The 23577-nt window shown below is 40.7% G+C and overlaps 1 protein-coding gene across 1 annotated transcript; it reads right to left on the reverse strand.

Moving 5' to 3' along the window:
* Positions 1–413: 413 nt before the first annotated feature.
* On the reverse strand, positions 414–9960 carry NANS (N-acetylneuraminate synthase). Its single transcript, XM_005532419.3, has 6 exons — positions 9782–9960; positions 8219–8434; positions 4975–5074; positions 4566–4720; positions 3268–3534; positions 414–2185 (listed from the first exon to the last, which is right to left on the reverse strand). Exons 1-6 carry the CDS (start codon positions 9911–9913, stop codon positions 1976–1978), a joined length of 1080 nt encoding a protein of 359 aa, XP_005532476.2. The 5' UTR covers positions 9914–9960; the 3' UTR covers positions 414–1975.
* Between the last annotated feature and the right edge of the window lie 13617 nt (positions 9961–23577).

Genomic DNA, 23577 nt, shown 5'->3' on the forward strand with positions numbered 1-23577 from the left:
TCCCACTGAGTGGAAGCATGAGAAAAAGCTGTGTACAGAGGATGAGAGCTCCTAACAGAGGATGAAATGTCTTCAAGGCTCACAGGTGAAATAAAATCACCAGGCTAGAGGTGCATTTGTGGCCTGTTTATCCTTGTGTCCAATTTGGAACATCCACATAAAACCAGGAGACACAGCTTGCAAGTTTCTGTATATGGATATTTCTCCCCCCACCAATACATTAATTAAAATCCTGGGAATTTCTGGAGTCTTTGCTTACAGCAGTCTCCAGGACCAGCCCAGTTAAGAGTGAAAAACCACTGCTACTTGAAACTGGTTGGGTAATCTTGCAGTGTTCAAATACTAAAGGCCCTGCATCACCAGTGCTGGCAATGGCAAGGTCCAACCATAGGCTGAAATGCATAAACAAGAGCTTGTTTTATAAGATAAATTTATTTTTCAAATTTGAAATTAAAAAAAACAAACAAACATATTTTAACAATTGAGTAGTTTTTTAATGTAAGGCAAGTATACTGCATCAGTCACAGCTCACATATGGTTAAGTATACATATGACTCAACCTCTGTTTCCCCATTTAAAGATATGAATACAGTTTCCTCAAAATTGCACAAGGGTAAACATTTTTAAAGTAAACAGTTTATGTTTAAACAGGTTTAAACAAAACCACTCACCACCACATTCAAGATACTTCACCGACTCATGACCTAAAAGTAGCAAGTTCCAAGTAACCATCACTAGTAAATGATTCCATCACATAAAAAAAGCAGATGAATTATTGCAAAGCAGTGCTGTGCTAAGCAATGTAATTGAAGAATGACTGGTTTGCAGCTGCTGTTATATGGCTCCTTTCTGGTCAAAGGGAAAAGCAGCAGCCAATAGGAGTGGGATTGCATTTCTCACTTGAAAAGTGAGAAGCTGGGAAGCAAGAGCAGAGCACACAAAAGGTGTACCGACCATCATGCTGAAGCATAATGGTGTGGTGTAGTCAGGCAGTCAGGCTCAGCCATCTCACACGCCAATGTTGAGAGAAAAACCCCAATGTAGAGGATTTGCTGGTTAGTACAGAAAAAAAAAGCAGCTCAAGCTTCACCAGCATTTGGCTTCCTACCTGAGAACTTGCCACCCAGGTTCAAACAGAGGCATCCAAATGCTCTGCAGAATAGACTTAATATTCCAGACTTCACTCAACTAGCAATAGGTGCTTTTCACAGGCACAGGTTAAGCTTATTTCTACTGATTCATCTCACATCTACTTTTCTTCCCTGCTCCATCTCTCTGGCTTGCCTTTTGTGCCTTTCAGTTTATAAAAGGCTCTCTTGCCCCTTAAATGGAACCTTTCTAAATATTCCATATGCTTCTGTTCCTGGTACTGTCTCTTGAGAACCTAGCTTTCTCAAGAAGCCCATTTCCCCACAGAATACAGATTCCTGCAACCCACTGCTTTATCATGACACTTTTAAGACTTTCATCTTAAAAAAAAAAATCCATCCAGGTTGCATTTGTAGTTTTCTTTTCAGTGTATGTAAACTTCCACTGATCTGTGTTCAACCAGAGTCTTGCTATCACAGGGGTGAGGCAAATGGCAGAAAAGAGAGGAATATCAAAAGATACATGGCTAGAACAATTCAAAGTGTAGACAAAATTCTCACGATTTACTGTATTCTTAACAGAAGAGGGCAGCTGGAAAGCAGCAGACTGTGACCTTATATTTGGCAATACTCCAAAGTAATCTAGGTTAAGTGGAATGGAGAAGAGAGGATCATGGCATTTCCTAGGCACAATGCTATACAGTTTCTAATAAAATCTTCATAATTTATATCCCCTTGCTTCTGAAACTTCCTGCTAATAAGAACCTGAAAATTCTAACTTGTTTGCACCCTCATAATTACACCCCTTTCTTCTAATCTACCATGCTGCTATTCTCAAACACACTGTGTAGTAGTGCATTGAGAAATATGAAATGGACTGCTTTGGTTTAGCACTTCACTTTTTTCACATGATTTTCCACTACTTGCTCAGTGATGGTTTCATCTTCTTCAATATTTTTTTTAACCTTCTGGCCCACCAGATCAAAGATGGATTCTGGGGGAAATCCCTTTGGCTCTCCCACCTTCACCGTCAGCATGTCAAGTGTCAATATTGAACCTTCAGGAATTGCCACTTTTGCCACGACTGACTTTCCCAGCTACAGGGGAGGAGAAAAAAAACAACCAATGTTTAAGTTAAATTCATTGCTAGCTTAGCATAACAAAAAAAAGGATAAAAAACATTGTGCAGTTATTTGAGAACAGGTTGTGTAGAACTGCCTTCTCCATTACTTATTCCAAATGATGATTAATTTAGCATGGTTACTTTCACTGTAACCAGGCTGTCAGGAACATGCAGATGTTTTCTGAAACTGGACAGTGGCTCACTGTTTGTGATTCTTCAAAATCACAGTGGAGGGAATCTGATTAGAATGACTGGTATTTTACCTTAGTGTAAAAGCACCTCATATACAATCATAGAGATATTATTCCTATCACTATTGCCAAGTACCTGGTACTGGTGAGGCCACACCTCAAGTCCTGTCCATTTCTGAGCCCCTGACTACAAGGAGGATACTGAAGTGCTGGAGTGAATCCAGATAAGGGTCATGAAGCTGGTGAAGGATCTGGAGCAAGTCCTATGAAGAGCAGCTGAGGGAGCTAGGGTTGTTTAGGCTGGAGAAAAGGAGACTCAGAGGGGACCTTATCACTCTACAACTCCATGAAAGGAGGCTGAAGTCAAGTGGGGGTTGATTTCTTCTCCCAGGCAGTAACTGACAGAACAAGAGGAAACGGCCTCAAGTTGTGCCGGGGAGGGTTAGACTGGACATTAGGAAAAATTTCTTCTCTAAGAGGGTTATTAAGCACTCAGACTGTCTAGAACATGGAAGTGGTTGAATCATGATCCTCAGAGTTATTTAAAACGTGTAGATATGGCACTTAGGAACACACATTAGTGGTTGGACTTGGCAGTGTTAGGTTGGACTGAATGACCTCATGGGTCTTTTCCAACCTAAATGATTGCATGCTGCTACTCAACTTAGTTAACCACTGGATGATAAACACAGAACTCTATTATAATCAAAACAGCCAACATTGTGCAGTGTGAAATTTTTTAAATGTAGAGGCAGAAACACTACTGCAATAAACAATTTACAAGCTATTTCTCTGAATACCGAGTTATTAGCTTTAGGTCCAAATTAGCTGCAGGTTTACACAAACCAAAAAAATCAAAAGTTACCTTTTCATTGCAAGCCATTTCACAGGGCAAGAGTTGTTTGATTGGAGAACCCATTGCTTTTTCCACAGTACGGATGGCTCTCACTAACTCTGCCAGCTCATTTGGCTCCAGAGATGCTTGGTGGTCACTTCCTTTCCATGTTTTGTCCAGAGTCACATGGCGCTCCAGTACTTTAGCACCCATAGCAACAGCTGCCACTGAAATGGCTATGCCAGTTTCATGCCCCGAATAGCCAATGGGGATATCAGGAAAAGCTGACTGATATGCCTTGAATCATGACAGAGTTGGTCTGAATTACCAAGGTAGCAGTTTCAAAGACAAAGCAAATTTAACAGTGATAACTTCAGTGGACAAATACTGTGCCATAAAACAAGCAATTGGTTATGCAGAGAATGCAACTTTTTTAATTCAACAAGTCACACTGCACTAACAATCGCCATATTCCAAATTTGACTAATATCAATACTGACAAGAAAAAGGAAGAACGTTCTTTTCTGTAACTTATGTTTCTTATTTTAATTCAGTTCTACTATTCAAAGCCTGTATCAGTGTAGTGTAACAGTAGTAAGTATCCTATTTTCATCCAAGAACCCAGTGGACTGGTTAATCTGTAGCCAAAACAGATTTCTTCAACACTGTGTTTAAAATCTGAAGCAATCTTTAAAGACTGCATTCTCTATCCATGCATAGAGAACAGCCACCAAATCCTAAAGGCACTTACAGGCAGCCATGTGCCATTCTATTAAAAATAATGTACTATGTGTGCACAGATCTAAGGTAGTGCTTGAACACTGGCCAGTTTGGAAAAACTTTCTTCCATCACTATTTGGTGTATCTAAGTAATATCTCAAATGAAGGAAACTGTAGTAGAGTCTAATCAATTTTCTTCATTGCTCTGATAGACACATGCAGCTTTATTAACATACTTTCTGGTCTAGTTCCCTATCTTGAATTACGTTCTCACTTCATGCACCTTCTTAATGGTAACTGTCTATGTGATTTTTCTTAGCACTGTAAACCACAGGGTTAACTAGCTCACCCTATGTCATGTTTTCCTCTGTTGAACTGTGAACACTCTTTACCATATTCCTCAAAGGTGAGTTCTGCCAAAAAAAGGACGTGGTGGATCTTTTTAACTCAGTGTTTGCACTGTTAATTAGAGGAACATGACACATGTTGTAACTTCTCAGAAGCAAATTCCAGCACACCTTAAGCCCTGGAAGTGGTCTTATTCCAGTAGAATAATACAGCCCTTCTCTGCTACCCCACCCATAGCATGCTCTGGGTTACTCACTGACCGATATAACACGGAGGTTGACATCCTCTGGCTGAAGTGGGTACGCGCTGGTGCACTGCAGGAAGCAGAAGTTTGGATTGAGGGGCTTCACAATCTGATAAACCTGATGCATTGTGTTCATTGACTGCATCCCGCTGGAAATCACCATTGGGCGACCTAGCCATTGGAAAATAGGCACAAGTTTTGTACAACAAAGCTACCCAAGATTAAATTAAATTCTTTGTAAGTAAATTAATTCAGTAAAACTAGAAAAGAATGCTGGGTAAATTTATATTTTTCAAAGTCTAAGGGTGAGTTTCTTTTAAAGAAACTTCAGATTTTTTCCCAAAAATGCACTCGAGGAAAAATCTAATAACTGAGCTACTGCGAAATTGTGATGTTCACCAAGATGGGTCAAAGAAAATGCTTACCTTTCTTTGCAGTCTTTTCCAAATATGGAAAATTATTTGTATCTCCTGATCCTACTTTGAAAAATGGAACATCCAGCTCATGTAGAAATTCCACAGCCATCTACAAGGAAAAGAAATCACTGTGTTTTAACACTCCAGCTGAATCAAGGGATAAAGAACTACTGTACTTGGAAATAAACAACCCTTTAACACAGCAAACCCAAAGTTTATTAAACGGGTCGGTATTATAGACATCTCCCCAAAAAACACTTCTTCTGAGGCAACATTTGCTATCCTGACAATATTTGTTTCTGATTTCTCTCCAGGTGGAGTATAATTATGATACCTTCTTTCATACTTCTATTTTAGTGGAGATTTTTGACTGGGATCACTGTCTGAATGCAGTCTCTGGTCTCCCACCAAAGCTGGTCACACCAGCTGTACATTCTGCTGCTTAGTACAAGTGAGCTCCACCTCAGCTTAAAGATGAACTTGTGTACTATAGCATTCTTGCTTCTTTTCTCTCTTTTTTAAACACTACTAGAGAGAGCAACTACCTGCAGATAGAAGTCTGCCTGTTGAAGAAAAAATGCGCTATAAAAGTACACACACAGTTTTCCTTCCACACCCATCCTGCAGATCAGAAACATTAAGCCACAGAATGTTTAAAACTACAGGTAATAGAATAGATGCATCATACCGAAAACTTGTATGAGCATATTAAATAAGCACCAGGAAAAATGCCCAAAAGCACCCAAGGAGGGAAATCCAAAAGGAGATTGCTTTTGGGAGTGATACTAGACAATAAAATATGCCAAAACAAAGACTATAAAACCGTTTATTTAAATACCAATTATACTCTGCCTTTGTCTAAAAATATGTGTGCTGTATTGAAGACAATTCAAGAATTATTAGAGGCTTTGTGAAAACAGGTATTACATCAGTAAGTGGCCTTTTAAAAATGTGTACTTTATTGGAAAAAAATTTAAATTCCAAATCTATCACAGGCAAGAGGTATTTAAATCCTCCATTCACCTCTGGGGAAAATAATGAAATAGTTATGTTTGTTCCCTGTCAACCACCCACAAACTTTTAATTTCTTCAGCTCTTTCCTTGTTGCAGTTAAACTTACTTAGTGCCAGAGGAAGAACACTAATGTCCCTGAAGATAATGACATCTTATTTGGTCTAATTTTTCTATCATCAATATGACAGAGATTCAATTTCTTGTACCTGCAATGTAAAACATCTCTCTATTCACTATTTAATATCGTTTATTCAGATGTGTTGTGCATAAAGAAAATGACTAGTCTATATTAAAAAAGCACAGATCTTATCTCAGAAGATGGCAAAAAATTAAATATGACAGGTAGACCTGGTATCTAAGGCCACTCTTCATTAGGTAAATATCTCTTGAAAATTAGCAGCTCTTCTTTAAGAGATTCAAGAACCAGGAAGTAATTTCAAATAGCAGGAATGACTTTAAAGGGAGTGGTTCAATGAGATCCTGCTTTGTCTCCAGTACACACTGGAACAGAATACATAAAGAAGTTATTCATAGCCTTTGTATTTATTTCACACATCACTTCATTGATTTCCTCATACAGTAAAACACAGTTAAACAGTTTAACCTCTTTGACTTGACTGGACTTCTGGAGATTATCCAGATAACAAATCTGGAGATTATGTTAAATTTACGTAAGTTAATGTATAAGAACTTTCAGAAGTTAATGTATTCTCAAAGACTTTTTATGTCAATTTAGGCAGTATTTTCCTTAAGTTCCAAACCCCTGTCTTGCAGAAACGCCCCCAGAAACCTTAAGAGCTGTGTAATGTAATTACTGCTGAAAAAGAAGGCACAAACATGTATCAGTTTTATTAATTAGCTGAGGAAGCCACATACAAAGGAGCACAGCAGAGAAAAAGAGGGATCCCACCAGCAGAAAGTAATCTTAGCTGCTGCCAATAAAAGGTGTTCTGTGTTGCACTACTGTGTTGCCTTTAGAAAGCAGAGGTTTTAACATCAAAGAAGGAGTGTGAAGCTTTTTTTCTCCTCAAAGGCATGTGGGTCTTCAAGTTCCCAGATACAGAAGTCCAAGACTGCTGGGTTCATTTACTCCTTTCTTAAAGGAGTGGATGTTGTTCAGCAGGTCTTCTAGATGTTAAGACAGCAATGAAAGAAACATCACCACACTCTTTTTTTCACAGATCTATTTCTGAATCCATGGCACTGAGCTATTGCCATATACACAAAACATATTTGTCTACTGTCAGATGAAGAGGGAGAACAAATTATAAGAAATAACACTGATATATCATGAATTGTCTCTGACTGCAAGAGTGAGACACTGAATAGATCACCTTAAAGCATTAAGTAAATCACATCCTTGTCTCATCTTGGATATGTCTACTTGCAGAAAGCCAGGGACATTGCTCTGCTGGCCATATGCAAGACTGGCTAGCTTACTTCCAGTAGGGTCTCTTTAAGTTTGGTTCTCTGTATTTTCTAGGTCACAAAGAAAAATAAATCTGTAGTCTCTAATCTATACATTACTTCTAGTGTTACCTGACCTTTACAGTTTACACATTTCAATGTATGTTCCATTTAATGTCACACCATCATTCTGAGGCAAGCAGCATGCAACAGCCACAAGTACACATGTCTTAAGGGGGAACAGCAGCAGGAGTTTCATGGAACTGTGAAGCTGATGACTGACTGTTTAAGAGTCCACTGGCAAAAATCAGTAGATAATTCAGCAGTAGCAAGCCAAGGTGCTGAGCCCCTCCATGAGTTTAGTAAAAGAAATAGGGGCATAAACACTTCTGTTGCTTAGAAACACAACAGGGGTCTAGTAAACAAGGACAAAGAGGGAAATAATAGGGATTAGATCAAGAAAGGAATCTGGTTTAAATACAGAAGGAAGTTTGATACGCTTGAAACCAACACACCAGACAACATGGGAGCGAAGTCTGACTGACATCTTGATCTACACTCTCAAAGCCTCAACTGTTTATTAAGATCAAAAAGAAGCCTTGTCCCTAATATTACTTACTGTGTATCAGTATCTCAACACATGGGGCAAGTCTTCCAAAATATTCAGCCACCCATTGTAGAGACACAGGTGAACTGGAAAATTACTCTCAGTTAGAAGGTCTCTCAGTCAGAAATTAATTGTCCATATATTCTTTTTATATAAGAATGGTCACACTTAGGTGATACCCAATGGCAGCCAGACTCCCCTTGCATTCCAGTATGGCTTACATACCTCATCCATGCCAGAAGCTGTGAAGAAAATGCCAATCTCCTTTGCATACTTCTTTAGCTCTCTATATTGGTCATGACTGAACTCCAAGTGGCGCTTGTGTTCCCCATAGGTCTTTCCCCAGGAGTGTTTAGAGGTGTAGGGCCTTTCTAAGGCTTTCTTGTTGAATTTGTACTCCAGTTCACTCTTCTGGAACTTAGCACAGTCTGCTCCACAGTCCTGCAAAACAAGCTGGTGTACACTGAGTGAAAGTGCAGTGAAACTGCACTCAACTCTGAAGGAGTGAGTAACTGATGTGCTCATCTGTTGTGGAATTTTCACATTATCATCACAGCAATCACAGAAATGGTAATGAACACGGAGTGACTGTGGACCTACACAGACATGAAACCTTTTATTTCGAAGACCCGATACACTTAGTAGAGCAACAGCTGTGAGAAATTGCATTAAACCTACAAAATTACTTAGATATGCATCCTGCTTATTTGAAGACTTGACTTCTGTGGTGTTTTTCGCAGATTAGGTGTCATTGATAATTTTACACTAAAAAAGGACACAGAATTCTGTGGAACAAGAAGTATGAATCTGAAATTCATAGAACCATCAAGGCTAGAAGAAACTTTTAAGATCATTCAGTCCAACCATCCACCCAGCATCACCCCTAGATCACATCACCAGCACCAGATACCTCTTGAATAATAATTAATTACACCTCCAGGAATAGTAATTAATTTGAAGCCACACAGTGAAGATATATCCTCATTAGAGCAATCTCCAATTATACCCCAGTACAGAACCAAATACACCATGCTCCGAGCTGCGATGATGTGCCATTTTCTATCTAATAGATATAACTTCAGATCTGAAGACAGTTTGGCTATCTGGATGACACAAGCTTTACTGCAATAAAGCCCTACATGTCAACCAAGTCTAACTGGAGGTTCATTAGAGACTTTCCAGCAGCTGCCTGATACTTCCTAAATTCCCCGTGAGCTCATGCCCCAGCTGCGGGGCTGCGCCCATGACACAAGACCACAGAATGAATTAGTTGGAAAAGACCCCTGAGACCATGGAGTCCTTGAGGTTACCGAAGACCACCTTGTCAAAACAGACCAGGGCACCAAGTGCCACGTCCAGTCCTGCCTCAAACACCTCCAGGGACAGCGACCCCATGACCTCCCTGGGCAGCCCATTCCGATGTCTGTTCAGCCCTTCTGTAAAGAAATTCTCCCTTACGTCCAGCTTTAACCTCTCCTGGCACAGCTTGAGGCCACGTCCTCTCATCCTGTCACTGGCTGCCTGGGAGAAGAGGCCAATCCCCACCTGGCTACGAGCTCCTCTCAGGGAGTCGTCGAGAGTGATAATGTCACCCCTGAGCCTCCTTTTCTGCAGGCTGAACAACCCCAGCTCCCTCAGCCGCTCTTCGCACGACAAGCGCTCCAGACGCTTTTTCAAAGTCAAATGCAAGATCTGCCTGCAGACAACCTATGTTTGGAATAAACCCTGCCGCGCGTCCCCCGGCCGCGCCCCGGCGCTTCGCTCACCAGCCCACCCCCTCGCGCGCACCTTGGCCATGCGGATCATGCGCTTGGCGATGTCCAGGTCGCCCTGGTGGTTCTGCCCGATCTCGGCGATGATGAAGCAGGGCTGGTCGCCCCCGACGCGCCGCCCGGGGCACAGCTCGAACTCGCGAGCCATGGCGAGATGGCGCCAGCCGCACAGCCCGCCCGCGACTGCGCCGCCGCTGCCAGCCCCGCCGCTCCCGGCCTCACCGCGCCTCCTCCCAGCCGCAGCCAATCAACGCCGCTGTCCCCGCCCTCACCCCTCCTCCGCCCAGCCGCAGCCAATCAGCTCCGCTTCTCCCGGCCTCACCCCACCTCCTCCCAGCCGCAGCCAATCAGCGCCGCTTCTCCCGGCCTCACCCCACCTCCTCCCAGCCGCAGCCAATCAACGCCGCTGTTCCCGGCCTCACCCCACCTCCTCCTCCCAGCCGCAGCCAATCGGCGCCGCCGGTGGGCGAGGACTCCCTGCCCTGGGGCCACCTCCCGACCTGCAGGGGGCGCCGCGCCCTCAGCGGTTCCTGTCGCGCGCCCTCGGCCCCGGCGCCACGGCAGCGGCTTCCCGGGCAGCGCGCGCCAACTGTGTGCTCCACCAACAGATCCTTAAAAACTTACAGGCATGGTGACTCCACCACCTCCCCTGGAAACCTATTCCAGTGCCTGACCACCCTGACAGTGACAACTTCTTGTTCTGATACCTGATCGGAATCTCCGCTGTCTCACCTTCATGCCATTTCCTCTTGTCCTCTCACTGCAGGAGCGGCGGGAGAGACCGCCCCCCGCCACACTACTACATTCTCCTTTCAGGAGTTGTGGAGACTTGGATCCGACAAAACTTCCCATGATACATGGAAATAAATGGCAAAATGTGAAGCAATGGCTGAGGCCATTTCTGAGATTAATTTACTCCAGAATCCTCTGACTGACATGCAGGTACACTTGTGACATTCTGGGCCCATCTGTGAGGTTTTTAATGGAACTAAAAATCAGTTATTTCAATAGTTACGATTTTATGGTACATGTCTGATGGTTTTTTGTTTTGTTTTGGTGAGGGATATGAAGCTGAGTCTCAAGGCCTCACTGATACACAATGTTAGTACCACAGTTATGGTACAGTATTATGGTACAGTAATTCTTTTTGCTGGTATTGACTCTTCCCCAAGGAGAACTGCATCCTTTTGACAGACTGCAGTGACTGATTGAACACAACCAGCAGACTCTAAGCTGTGTAGTACTGCATGAGAGATAGCCTAAGAAATTGTCTCAATTTCAAATTAGAAATGGCCCTGATGAGCGATATACTGCAATATGCCAGTGGCTCTTGAAAAGCATGCTGTCTTTTACAAAGGACTGAGTTTTGTAAATTATGGTGAGAGCACTGTATAAATATAAATTTTTTTTTGTGTGACCAAGAATTGGAGACCATATAAAATGTTTGTATCTGTATAAAATCAGCCAGTTCTCCAGAAGGTCAGTTGCCTGAGGCTGTCTCATAGATGAGAAAGTTGCCTGACAACAGAACTCATACTAACCATTTCTACTGGTCAATTACATTGACTACAGTCACAGGTGGACTCAAACGCAGGCATAGCTTTTTTAGGGGTGCTGAACGACTGTTATAGAAAGAGATCTGAGTAAAATACAGTCCCTATCAAGAAGGCTGCATTTATGCAATACATAATGCATACTTAATGTTTTTATGAAAATTTTCCAGAGAAAAAACAGAATGTTGAAACTGCAGGTATTACTGATGTACCCCATATGGGCTATAACAGTATAACTTCAGGAATTACATAGAGTTGAAAGCCATACTGTAGTCTGTTGAACTTTAGGATACTAAAAATTAACTAACATTTTATGAAAACACCTGACGCTCAATACTGGCTATGCAAAACAGTTTGTGAATGTAACCTTAATACTGCATGCATACAAACACTGAGAATAATTATAATGAAGTTTACCCCAAAAGTTTGCTGATTGAAAAAGCAGCTCAGTGTTTCTTAGCTGCAGTTTTTTTTAGCAAGCCTCTAATGTGTTATGTGTAATTGAATTTTAATTTACACTATAATATACAACCTACCCCATGAGACATTTCTCCAACTAAACTACGTGGCTTGAGGTCAAAACCCCAGCTTGTTCTTGTAGCTCCTTAAGTGCTCTAGGTTCTTCCTATCATCAGCTCCACAGAACATACACACCCATCTTTCCTGGGGCAAGTTCCTTGTTCATTCATCAGATAAAGAAGCAGGAAAAAAATGCCTCCAGAACACAAGTAATTAACTTCTGGAGTAATTTTGCAATGACAGAGTAACACTTTGCATATTATAGCCTAAAAATGACAGAAGACTGAGCTCCTGTGCTTTTAATTATTCAGTATTAAAGCAGTAGAATTGAAGGTAAATGATAGAGGGTGACATATATATATATATGTATGTATGTATGTGTGTGTGTGTGTATTCCTAATGTAAAGCACAAAAATAAGAAACAAATAATAGTAGTACAGAAACTTTGAACAATTGCAACCCAGGCAATTTTACACTCCCTAAAACTTCCTAATGAAGGTCTGGCTACAACAATTCCAGCATTGTATACTGTAAAAGTCAGTGTTTCTGTGCGATGTGTAAAACCTTGGTTCTGTTGCAGGTTTGTCTTTAATTTCAGTGGGAGAGCCAATTCACACTGAGGATTTAATGGATGTATTTACAGACAATAATGAGAAGCATATATAGAATACAGTGGAATACTTCCAGCTGGAAGAGACCTACAATGATTGTTTAGTGCAGTTGCTTGACCATTTCAGGGCTGGTCAGTGTGATGGTTGTCACATTGATAGTTATCATGCTAGGCAAACTTAATTTATGTCCAGTAATGCTTTACTCAGGAATTGCAGAACTTGAGACAACAAGTGCATGTAGTTTATGAACTCAGACACAGACTTCTATACTGCCCTAAAACTTGACTGGCATGATAAAAGACATTTGAAGAGCCTTGGTCCTTGAAACAGATGATGTGCTTGCAGCTTTGACATAGGTTTTAGGAAGAAAATTACATTATGATCCTGTGATGACAGCCATTTGCCAGCAGGAATTCCTTTTAAATATCAAGTTGTAGTACATTTCAAAAATGCTTGAGTTTGTCAGTGAATTTTAATTCTCTGGTCTCCTTTCCTTGGATAATATACTCTGCAATTCTAGGGGTGTTAACTTCCCATGCCCACATAATTTATTTGTCTTATTCATAAACAGTGCATATACCACATGCACTTGCTGTTTGATTGCTTCCTTGTCCTCCTTGTTATGTCTAAAGCAGTGTTCTCAGCACTTAAGATTAGAATTCCTCAAGAACCAGAAGCTGGCTGCTAGTGAGATCTTTATTGTCTTGTGGCCTGTTTTTAGCCTGTGCACGTATTTTCAAGGTCTCTGGTATTATCCCACACTTAAACTCTACATTGTAACAAAAGACACCTGGTACTCAACTTCAGTTTGCACTGAGTAAATTCACTCAGACTAATAACAAACATAACAGCCCACCAGTTCTTGTGGCCTTGCAATGCTAGCTTTAGTTTTCTTACTAGCAATGTTAGCATTAGTTTTCTTACTAATTTTTTTATTGGGCCATCCAGACAATAGTGACAGGAAGTGTATCTCCTTTTGGTGACAGCAAGAACTTGATTTCTGTAGATTTTCTTTTTTCAGCCCAACATCTGAATTTTAGTTTTCATACAAGTCATGACAAGCTAACACCAGCATGTTTCCCTTTCGCTCTGACCAACTTTCTCATGCAACTTTAATAACAAGCCTGTGTACTCAGAATGAATCCAGATGTGCGAACAATTCAGTAAATTACAGTCATGGATTGACTTGTCCTTTCACCAGATCTTGTGGAGATTAAGTAACTGTTTAAATAACTTCCACATGAAGTCTGAGAGATGCAGATTGCGTACAATATTTGGGAAGGGTGACTGGGATGATGTGAATGAAACAACTCTTACTGACTAACAGTGATTAAGGGTTACAGAGGCAAGAAGGGATTTAGAAGGGAAAAGATATAAGGAGAAACTAGGGAAGAGTGACAGAATAAAGTGGTACTGGCTGATACTGGGCCAGTGGATTGCTGAGAATGCTGTGAAGCCCAAAAATCTGAGGAGCATAAGAAGCTGGACTGAAAGTTGGGGGAAAGGGGAACTTGAAGGATACTGGTTTCATAAGAAATACTGCTAGAAATAGCAGCTGAGGAGACTGAGTCATGAAACTCAAAGAGCCTTTCCCTAGTGATATGAGTAATATGAGACAAATGGGGTTGTAAATAAGGGGTCTATTTGAGAAGAAGGCAGATGATATTAAACATCTTTTTTCCCCTAAAAATCACAAGTGAAGGACTATGATCTGTTAGAACATCTTCAAAATTAGTAAATATTTAGAATTTAGCCAGAGGCCTACCATCAGTATATATTCTACCTCATTCTGTATCTTCTCTCCTTCAGATATTTCCTGAGCTGAAGGAACAGAGATCTCTATGCTTCATCCCTGTGTGTATCACTGGGGTGCACTGGCTTGCAATTTTTGATTTGACAACACACATGATCAGGGCTATGGCACAAAACACATGTCTATGGCAATACAACCCTCAAATGTCAGAGGCTAGTTTTAACATTTTTCAGTCATTTTTGCCTCTTTCAGCATACTTAGTGAACAGTCTGTAAAATATCCTCCTCAAGAAGAATCTTGCCTCAGTACCAGATATAGTGGAGATGATTGTCCTAGTCTGTATTTTCTATGTTTCACAAGACAGCAGGGAAACCGTGACCAAAGCTTTAGGGAAGAGAAAGCTGGCCCCTATATCAGGCAGTTCTGAGTCACTGGTTTTGCCACCAAATTTCTTGATGACACTGGGCTAGTCATTAAAATAAGCTTTTCACACCTAATTGTCAAATTGAATTCTTATAGCTGGCTTATTCAAGGCATTATTGTTTAGATTACAGATCTATTGAATTATTGGAGTTACAAATCAGTATGAGAAGCGTGCTGAACTAACACAATACCTATATAAAATATCTGGTCTTTAGCATCTCTGAATTGGCATTTGGAATAAGTAGACACCATCCACTCTAATCTGGTTGTACTTCAGTTCTACTCTGTAGGAGCAGAGGAGGGAGGAGGCTACACTCTGTAAATTGAGGGCAGAGAGGGAGAGGTCTAATACTCTCACTTTTCTGAGAGGTGTGTAAATGTAAATTATTAGTTTATGAAGCCTCCATGCAATTATAAAAGGCATAAGGGAGAGCCATAGGACAGAAATAATACATCTGTTGTCAGAGGAACAGTTGAGAAGTGTGTGATGCAGAAACCCGTGACACACAAAACAGTGAGAATAAACAGAATGTTTCTTTGTCAGATTAGCTTGGGGCTGTCAGTCCTGCCTCGGTGGAGCTGTGGGAGTGCCAGTCTGCATCTCAGCCTCCTGGCCTGCCTGGCTGACATCGCTCACCATTGACCTGCTTGCTCATCACTACAGTCTGTGGACTGAGGTCATAGCCAAACCCATTCCCAGCTGGTTTGTACATGTTAGTCACAAGTTCCCACTCTAAGAGGCACGTCTTGCATCTGGATCCAGTTGCTTTCTTCCAGCAGATCAGAGTCTAGGTGCGCTGTTGCAGGGAAATAGATCACTAACACTTGCAAGTGTTACAATGAAAACTGAACTCTGACCAGAAAAATAACCATTCGTGTAGATGCTACTGCCTTGATTACCCAGGGGAGAAAAAAAAAAAAAAAAAAAAAAAAAGTTAATGTATTTTGTGATAAGGCAGCTGAATGGGTGCTTTCTGTGTGTTCACAATGTAGATTACTTTGACACTTAGACAGGGGAAAGTGGTGAAATATCTCACCTTCTGTATGGAAATCATAAACCTGTTGCTGTTTCAGGAGGGAAATGAGAAAATCTTGGCAGATCCAAGAGCTTCAAAAGAGCTTCAAAAAGCTCTTGACTACCCAGTTTTCCATACAGTCAACTTTAAAAGTTCTTCTAAAAATGGCAATTAATTAAAAAGGTAAAAAGAAAAATCCCTGTCAATAAAGAATGGCTTTTCCCTTATGCCTTAGCCTTCTTAACTTCCTTACGTTGCAACAGTCTGCAGTGACTTCTACTCAGTATGTGCTTCAATAATCCCTGTATTTCAAGTGTCTGTCACTTATTTCAGGTTCAATTAAACCATTAAAAAAATATTTAAATGACACTTTGAAAAGTAGGTTACAGCAGAAATACAATTAAAGAGCTACTTTCATTTATATTTCTTTGCATGAGTTGTTTTTATGTAGTCAGATTCTTCTCAAATTTTTGTGACTTGTGTTGGGTTTGGGCAAGGTGAAATACTCATTCTGCACCTCACGGAATGCTTTTGTGTCTGTAAATCAAATCCAGAAAAGGCCACCGCTTCATTGTTTCTAAGGAAGCTGATAGGACTGTAACACATTAAAGAAGTGGTAGCTTACTTGCTACCATATAATATTAATTAATTAATATTAATATTAATTGCTACCATATATAATATTTCAATTAGTTTTATTACCTTAGGAGTTGCAGAAGTTCTACATTCAAAAGTGATACTAAAATACTACCAAGACAAAGTAGTGTGAAGTAGCCTTGGGAATCCAAACTGGACAACAAAGATATAATACAGATTGTCCAGAAAACTTGACTGGAAACTAATTTACTGAATGCATTTTCATACTACCAAAATAAAATTTTTCACTGAGTACTTCTGATGGTGTTGGGGAATTTAAAATTTCTGTTTTAAATTAAATAGATCTCTTCAGTTATGCCAGAGAAGATGAGCATGAGATTATAGGACAGAAAGATGCTTATTACCTACACAGTTGCAATCAGTTTGATCAGGCAGGCTAGGAAGTTATCATCTGTGGAAAACTCATTTTTCTCTCAGGACAGTTCTGTCAGGCATCTGACAATTCTTCCTTTGGATATAAGAACTTCACATGCAGCACATTCTACAACAAGAAACTGTAAAGTCAAACATGCATGCCATTGCTTTGTGGAATCAGAGATTCTGTTTAATCTTTCACTAGTGAGGAATTCAAAATGTTTTCCTGTAAACTTGTTCTTGAAGATACGAATTGCCCTTATACAGGCTTAAGGAACCCTCCCAATTGGCATTTCAAAGATGATTGAGTTACTTCACAGTAACATCAGTCATCTCCCTTGCTGGCGTATGAAGCAAATTTAATAAGGCAGGAATTTGAGGCTTCTTGCAGGCTTCAGCAGTTCTACATGGTAATTTTTTTATTTGTTTTTGGTAATAAGCCTTTATCCTGAAAAGGCGAATCAATGACCTGGCTTGCAAATGTGTTCCAGAAATACCTACAAATAGGTAATTTTTAATTCTGTCCCTACACAGGGCTTTTTCTTCCTGATAATGAATGAGTTTTATATCAAGAACTAAAAGGGACCCTTCAAGCACATTATCCCTTATTATTTCATACACTTCTCAGAGCTCCACAAAAATGTTGACTTCACCATTTTTATGAAAATGTAACATATAAGATTTTTTCTGTGCATTTCCTCTGACTCCTTTTATCAAAGCAGATGTTCTTAAGAAAACAAATGGTAAGGCATGAAAAACAAAGTTCTAGTTTTTCTTGTGTTTCTGACTGTGAAGTAATGGTCCATGGGAGTCACATGCTACTGTTTCAATTATCAGGAAGACACCTATCTCTACACTGGATTTGTATGCACCTAAATCAAACTGTCCACCTTGGATTATGAGTAAATTTGGAGCACCTTATTAGGTCTGTTGCAATAAAACATTCCTAATGTTTTATTCCATTCAAGAATCTCAAGGCTCTGCAACCAGAGGAATAGGCTGAACCAGAGAAATTGGAGAAAATAAACTTTTCCCAAGTTGAAAAGGACCAGCTTAAGGAGCACATAAACAAATATGTAAGAGATACTTCAGGGTGTGGACAGTCTGGGACACAGCAGAGACCTCTATAGTCAAGTTAGATGTTAGTAGTTTATTTCAGGGCGTGGGTGAGAGAGCCCTGCTAGGAGCCAGCAGATGAAGCTCAAAGCAGGCTTGGAGGGAACAATACAAAAGGGGGTAGAAGATGAATACATGAGTTTAAGACTTAAGATAGCTAAGAAAGAGAGTAACAGAACAGAAGTGAGAGAGCCAGAAAAAGAGGCTGAGCTTTCCTTTACAATTACTTATATAATCTATGCATTGAATATTCTATTCCTTCACTAACCAATCTTTATAAGTATACTAATACAGTAACATTTGTGTGCGACCTATAGAAATCGCTGCTTTTGCATATTTTTAGTTATCTCAGGGTCCTTCAGACCTTTCCTTACAAGGCTGGGGAGAGGGGTCTCAGCTTAGTTTTATTGGGGGGAAGAATGTGTTCTGGCATATCAGACTGGTTTCTTTGAATTATTCAAACTGTGCTTTCATTTGTATTTCTCCTTTAGCCTTAGCTAAGGCTAAGCTCTTGCTAAGGAGTCATATTTATAATTCCTTTCTGATTCTACCTTTCCAACACAAATAGGCCTTACATACTCCACCAATGACAAAGCTTACTGATGTCTTTGGGAGTACACCCATGATAGTCTTTGAAAGGCCATGGCAATTGGGAATGCTCCTCAAGACTGGAAGAGAGCCAGTGTCACAGCTATCTTCCAGAAAGTCAAAAAAGAACATCAGCAGAGCAACGGGCCAACCAGTTTCAGTTGAGCCCTAGGGAAGATGATGGAGTAACCAATCCTGGATACCATTTCCAGTCTCAGTAAAGACAAAAAGTCATCAGAAGCCACCATGCACTTACAGAGGGAAGTCACGCTTAACCAACTTGATAACCTTTCACAGTGAGTTGCCTTGCCTGCTGCAGGAGAACAGTGAGACATTGTTTACCTTGGCTGTAGTAGGGTTTTAATGCTGTCTTTCACAACGTTCTAACAAGACAACCTGACAAAGTATGGGATAAATAAATGGACAGTGAGACAATTATGTGAACAATCGGGTCCAGAGGTTGTTATATGTGGCACAAAATCAAACTGGAAGCAAGATCACTAGCATTATACTTCAGGGAATGATAGTGAGGCCAGTACTGTTGAGGTTCTTCATTAACAACCTGGATGGTGGAGCAGAGTGCTGCTACAGCAAGTTCACATATTGTACAACAGCAAGGTTGTGCTGCCACTGAGAGGGACCTTGGTAGACTGGAGAACTGGGCAGAGGGGAATCTCATAGAGCTCAACAACAGGAAATGCAGTCTTACATGGATAAGAATAATTCCAGCTGTCAGTACATTCTGGGGGCTGGAGAATAGCTTGGCAAGGAAGGGCCTCGAGGTCTTTGGGAGCAAGAAGCTTATCATCTACCTATCATCTATCTATTATATTGCTATATACCCGCACAATGAAAAAGGCCAACAGCATCCTGGGCTGTACTAGGAAGACCACTGGCGCATGTGAAAGAAAGTGATCCTTCCTCTGCATTCAGCACAACTGGAATGCTGAATCCAGTTTTGGGCCCACAGAACAAGAAGGACATGGACATACTGGAGTGAATCCAGGGCAAGACAGAAAGATTATTAAAGGACTGAAGTACTCTTGTATTAAGGAGAGGCCCGCTCTATCCATACAAAATGTTGGCAAGACTTACCTTCATGGTGTTGCTTACTCATTCATATAATTTCAAGTATCCTGATCCTGTATTTGTAAACCTGCCTCTTTATACTATTCTTGTCATATTACTTACTGCTGTTCTGCTCTGACAGTGTAGCCCTCCACTCTGTTCATCTTTGTGCAGTTCTGTGCTTCCCTTAGGTAGGGAACAATGTCTATTCTGTCCTTACTCAGATTCTGTTTAAATACCATGCACAGCTGTGATGATTAGATACAGCTGTTGGAGCAACAAAAAAGCAGCATAGCACCACATGTTTATTAGTTGTAGGTATGTTCCTTATTTTACTGATTTCTGGGTGTTCCTTGGGAAGTAGTTGCGCCTCTTGGGATGTTTGTGTTTAACAGTGTGGATGCTACCAGAAGCGTCTCTTCATTCCTTCACATAATTAAATTCTCATGGCAGCAAATCAGCTTGGTAAATGGAAAGCAGTGTGTCTTGCTGTGATACTGGAGGTCTTTTAGCAGAAGACATGTTTGTCAATATGCATGTGAAGTAAGGGTGGGCCACTTCAAATCCTCTTGCCTAGCAGGTGACTTGATGCTCTCAAGGAGCCTCCCTCATGAAAAAACTGCCTTTCTTCTGGGGATGAGAACTACATATCTTTAAAGTCTGGCTTCTCTTGCAATTTGTAGCAATAAACATGTCTCTGGTTTGATTGTCTGAATAGGGGAATTGCTCTTTGATCTTCCTAGGTAGTCAAAGCAGGCGGATAGCTTATTTTAAGCTGCTGCTGTCAATGAGTTATAGATCCTGGCTTGGCTTTAAATCCAGCCCCATCAAAACAAGGTGAACAGCTGCAGCATGAGTCTGTAGTGCAGATGGGCTTGAACTGAATGGCAGTGATGTGTACGAATGTTTTCTTTGTGGGCTTCAGTCCTCATAAACCCATTTAGTAGAACTGTTAATTGTAGCTGTAAGTGCCCAAGTCAGTGTATGCGCAGTGACCTTTAAAAATCTGCTTCGAGGGAGCTTCTAGATTGATTTGAAGTGATGTGTAGGGTAGCTGTTGTGGAGCAGACTGATGCTGGTAGCTTTATGTGCCTCTCAAACCAGTTATTTTTGGCTCTTATACCTTGCAAAGGAGTGACAATCTGACCCCAAGTAGGCACCATCTTTCTGATACAGAAATCTAGTTATAAATACTAGATTCTTGTAAGTGAAAAGCTGGGAGGTTTTTCTAACTTCAGTCTATAGCTTGAAAGTTTCTTGAAAGCCATCAGCAGTTTTGAGGGAACCTCTTAATTGGTTTCAATGGAACTGGATCAAGTCCTTGTCATTGTGTCCACTCACCTTCGACTTGCCACCAACTGCGGGCTCTTGTGCTGGATCTCTTTAGTTAGATCTCTTTAGTTTAGAGATTTAGTTTAGTTTCCTGAGGAGTGATTCATGTCCAGATGTCAGCTGTGCAATGTCTTTCTCATTTGCATGCTTACAGAGTGTTGTAAGGACTTGCATTTCAATTTTTTTTCTCTAGAAACATCTGTTCTACTAATTATTTAATTTCTTAAATCAAAAGCTTTGTGAAAGAGTCAGAGAAATCCCACTACCCTGTTGCAATGACTTTCTTAATGTTGGAAGTGCGAAGTTGCAAACCCATATTTTCACAGATGCTCAAAAACATATTTTTAAACTACTTCTAAACCAAATCTCAGTACATACAGAAACTGGAATTAAATGTCACCATCTTTCAAAGAATGGAGAGAAACAGAACAATCCTGACACTTCTTTGTAGTCTGTTTGCCTTTTCATATTTCCATGAGGGTTTATTCATCTAATATGTCTGCAATAAACTCTTCTCCCCAGTGTGGCACATCAACAAACAACTATGGATGAATAACAAAGGGTGTGCTGCTCTTATGTTTTGTACTACTCTCTAAGGGGTAACACCTGCCTTGACAAAAGGAGGTATCTTGGCTTCTTTTACAGGGTGAGAAAGCAGTAAAGCAATAATAGCTTTGTCAGTGCAAGAACACTTCATAGCGCATCTGAATTACAGATAATGTAAACATTTTTTAATTCATCATGAAAACAGATTTAATGGCTCACTGTATTTTCCTTTGCATCTAAAGGAATAACATTCAGTTACTCATTCTGATGGAATACAGAAAATAATTTTCTTGGGCCATTTGAAAAATTGCAATTCTGCTTATATTTCATATTCCTTAATCCCTATTCTGCAATTTTTAGACAAGCAAGTAACCGGATTTGCTTTTCATTTTAAATCACAGTGTCCTACTTGTGCCATCAGAAATCCCACAGAGGGCTAAGAGGCAGTGGTAAAGCAAAAGAGGAAATAGCTAGACAGTCATCCAAAATTCACTCGTCATAGTTAAATGGAAGCAGTGCAATATTACTTTTATTTACATATAAGGAAAGAAGTCTGATGAAAATGAACACAAAAGTATGTTTTTAGAAGAACTTGTGGAACAAAGCCAGAAAGTTTCTGTGAGACCATGGCATACATTTCATGATGGCATTTCATTGTTATCATCTGTTGTGAGTTATAGGCCTGCTTACTGCTGTTGTTTTTAATTCTTTAGCTTTCCTATGACAGCTGGAGATTGTTTAAAATAAATATCCCTGCTGTGTTTTTAATGAAAGACAAAGTTCAGGGAAGTCTAGCCTCCTGCCATACCAGATTCTGAGTTTTCATAGGAGAAACAAGGCACATATTTAATTTGACTAAATGAGGTGAAATCAGCTCTCTGTCGTACTACCAGAGTTTACCTGTGCTTTTTTCTCTAGCAAATTATATTGACGGGGAAAAGGGTCACTCAGCATGTGGTTTATCTCAGCCATTAAACTCACATGGGAAACAACTGTCTTTCAGAGTTAAATTTTTCTCTGAATTTGGCCTCCTTCTGAAATATGTCTGAACCCTTGTTTGGGACTATAACGTAAGCCTGGATAGCATTACTTCTAATATTTCATGAAACATACACACATAGGCAACATGTAAGTGGAATTAACCACTTGCAGCAACAGTACCAGCTTGAGGGCTGCCTGCATAATTTTCTCCTTTCTTACAGCAATATTTTCCCCTCCCCTCTCTGCTGTGCCAATAAAGAACATGCATGGCCAGCAGGTCCAAGGAGGTGATTGTCCCTCTCTCTGCTCATGTGAGACCCCACCTGGAGTACTGCACACAGTTCCAATGTCCTCAGCGTAAGAAAGACATGGGACTGTTGGAGCAAGTCCAGAGGAGGCCACGATGTTGTTAAGAGGACTGAACCACCTCCCCTACAAAGACAGACTGGGGAAGTTGGGTCTGTTCATCCTGGAGAAGGTTGTGCAAACTCCCAGTATCTGAAGGGTACTGCAGAGAAACTGGAGAGGGAGTCAGTGTCAGGAACAGTAGTGACAGGGCAAGGGCTAATGGGTACAAACTGAAAGGGGGTAAATTTAGGTTAGATATTAGGAAGAAATTCTTTAGTCTTCTGGCAGGAACACACTGGCACAGGTTTCCCAGGGAGACTGTGGATGTCCCAACCCCGGCAGTGTTGAAGGCCAGCTTGGATAAGACCTGGAGTAATCTGCTCTAGTGGAAGGTTTCCCTGCTCAAGAAAGCAGGGGTTGGGACTAGATGATCTTTTTGTCCATTCTAATCCCTTAACATTCTACAATTTTATGATTCTCTCTGTGTTATAAGCCAGATACAGGAACCAATCAAAGCAACCGTCAAAAAAATTGTATCAGAAATCACTGCCCTGCCAACTAACATTTTGTCAACACGTGGTCAATGGAACACATGCTTCCTGAATTTACACTGGTTTGACCTCATTTTTCGTAAGGTTTGACCTTATTAATTAATAAATATCTAAAGGCAGGGGTGTCAAGAGCAGGAGCCAGGCTCTTTTTGATGGTGCTAACCACTAGGACATGAGACAACTGGCAAAAACTGATGCACTTGTAAATTCCACTTGAATCTGAGAAAGAACTTTACTGTGTGGGTGACTAAGCATTGGAACAGATTGTCCAGAGAGGGTGTGAAGTCTCTCTCACGGTAGATATTCAAGAGCCATATAGACACAATCCTGTGCCAAATGTTCTGGGATGACCCTGCTTTACAAGGGAGGTTGAACCAGATGACCCACCGTGGTCTC

The sequence above is a fragment of the Pseudopodoces humilis genome, chromosome 4, assembly GCF_049639895.1.
Source record: "Pseudopodoces humilis isolate 2021_Gansu_Grassland_sample_001 chromosome 4, ASM4963989v1, whole genome shotgun sequence".
Lineage (NCBI taxonomy): Eukaryota > Metazoa > Chordata > Aves > Passeriformes > Paridae > Pseudopodoces > Pseudopodoces humilis.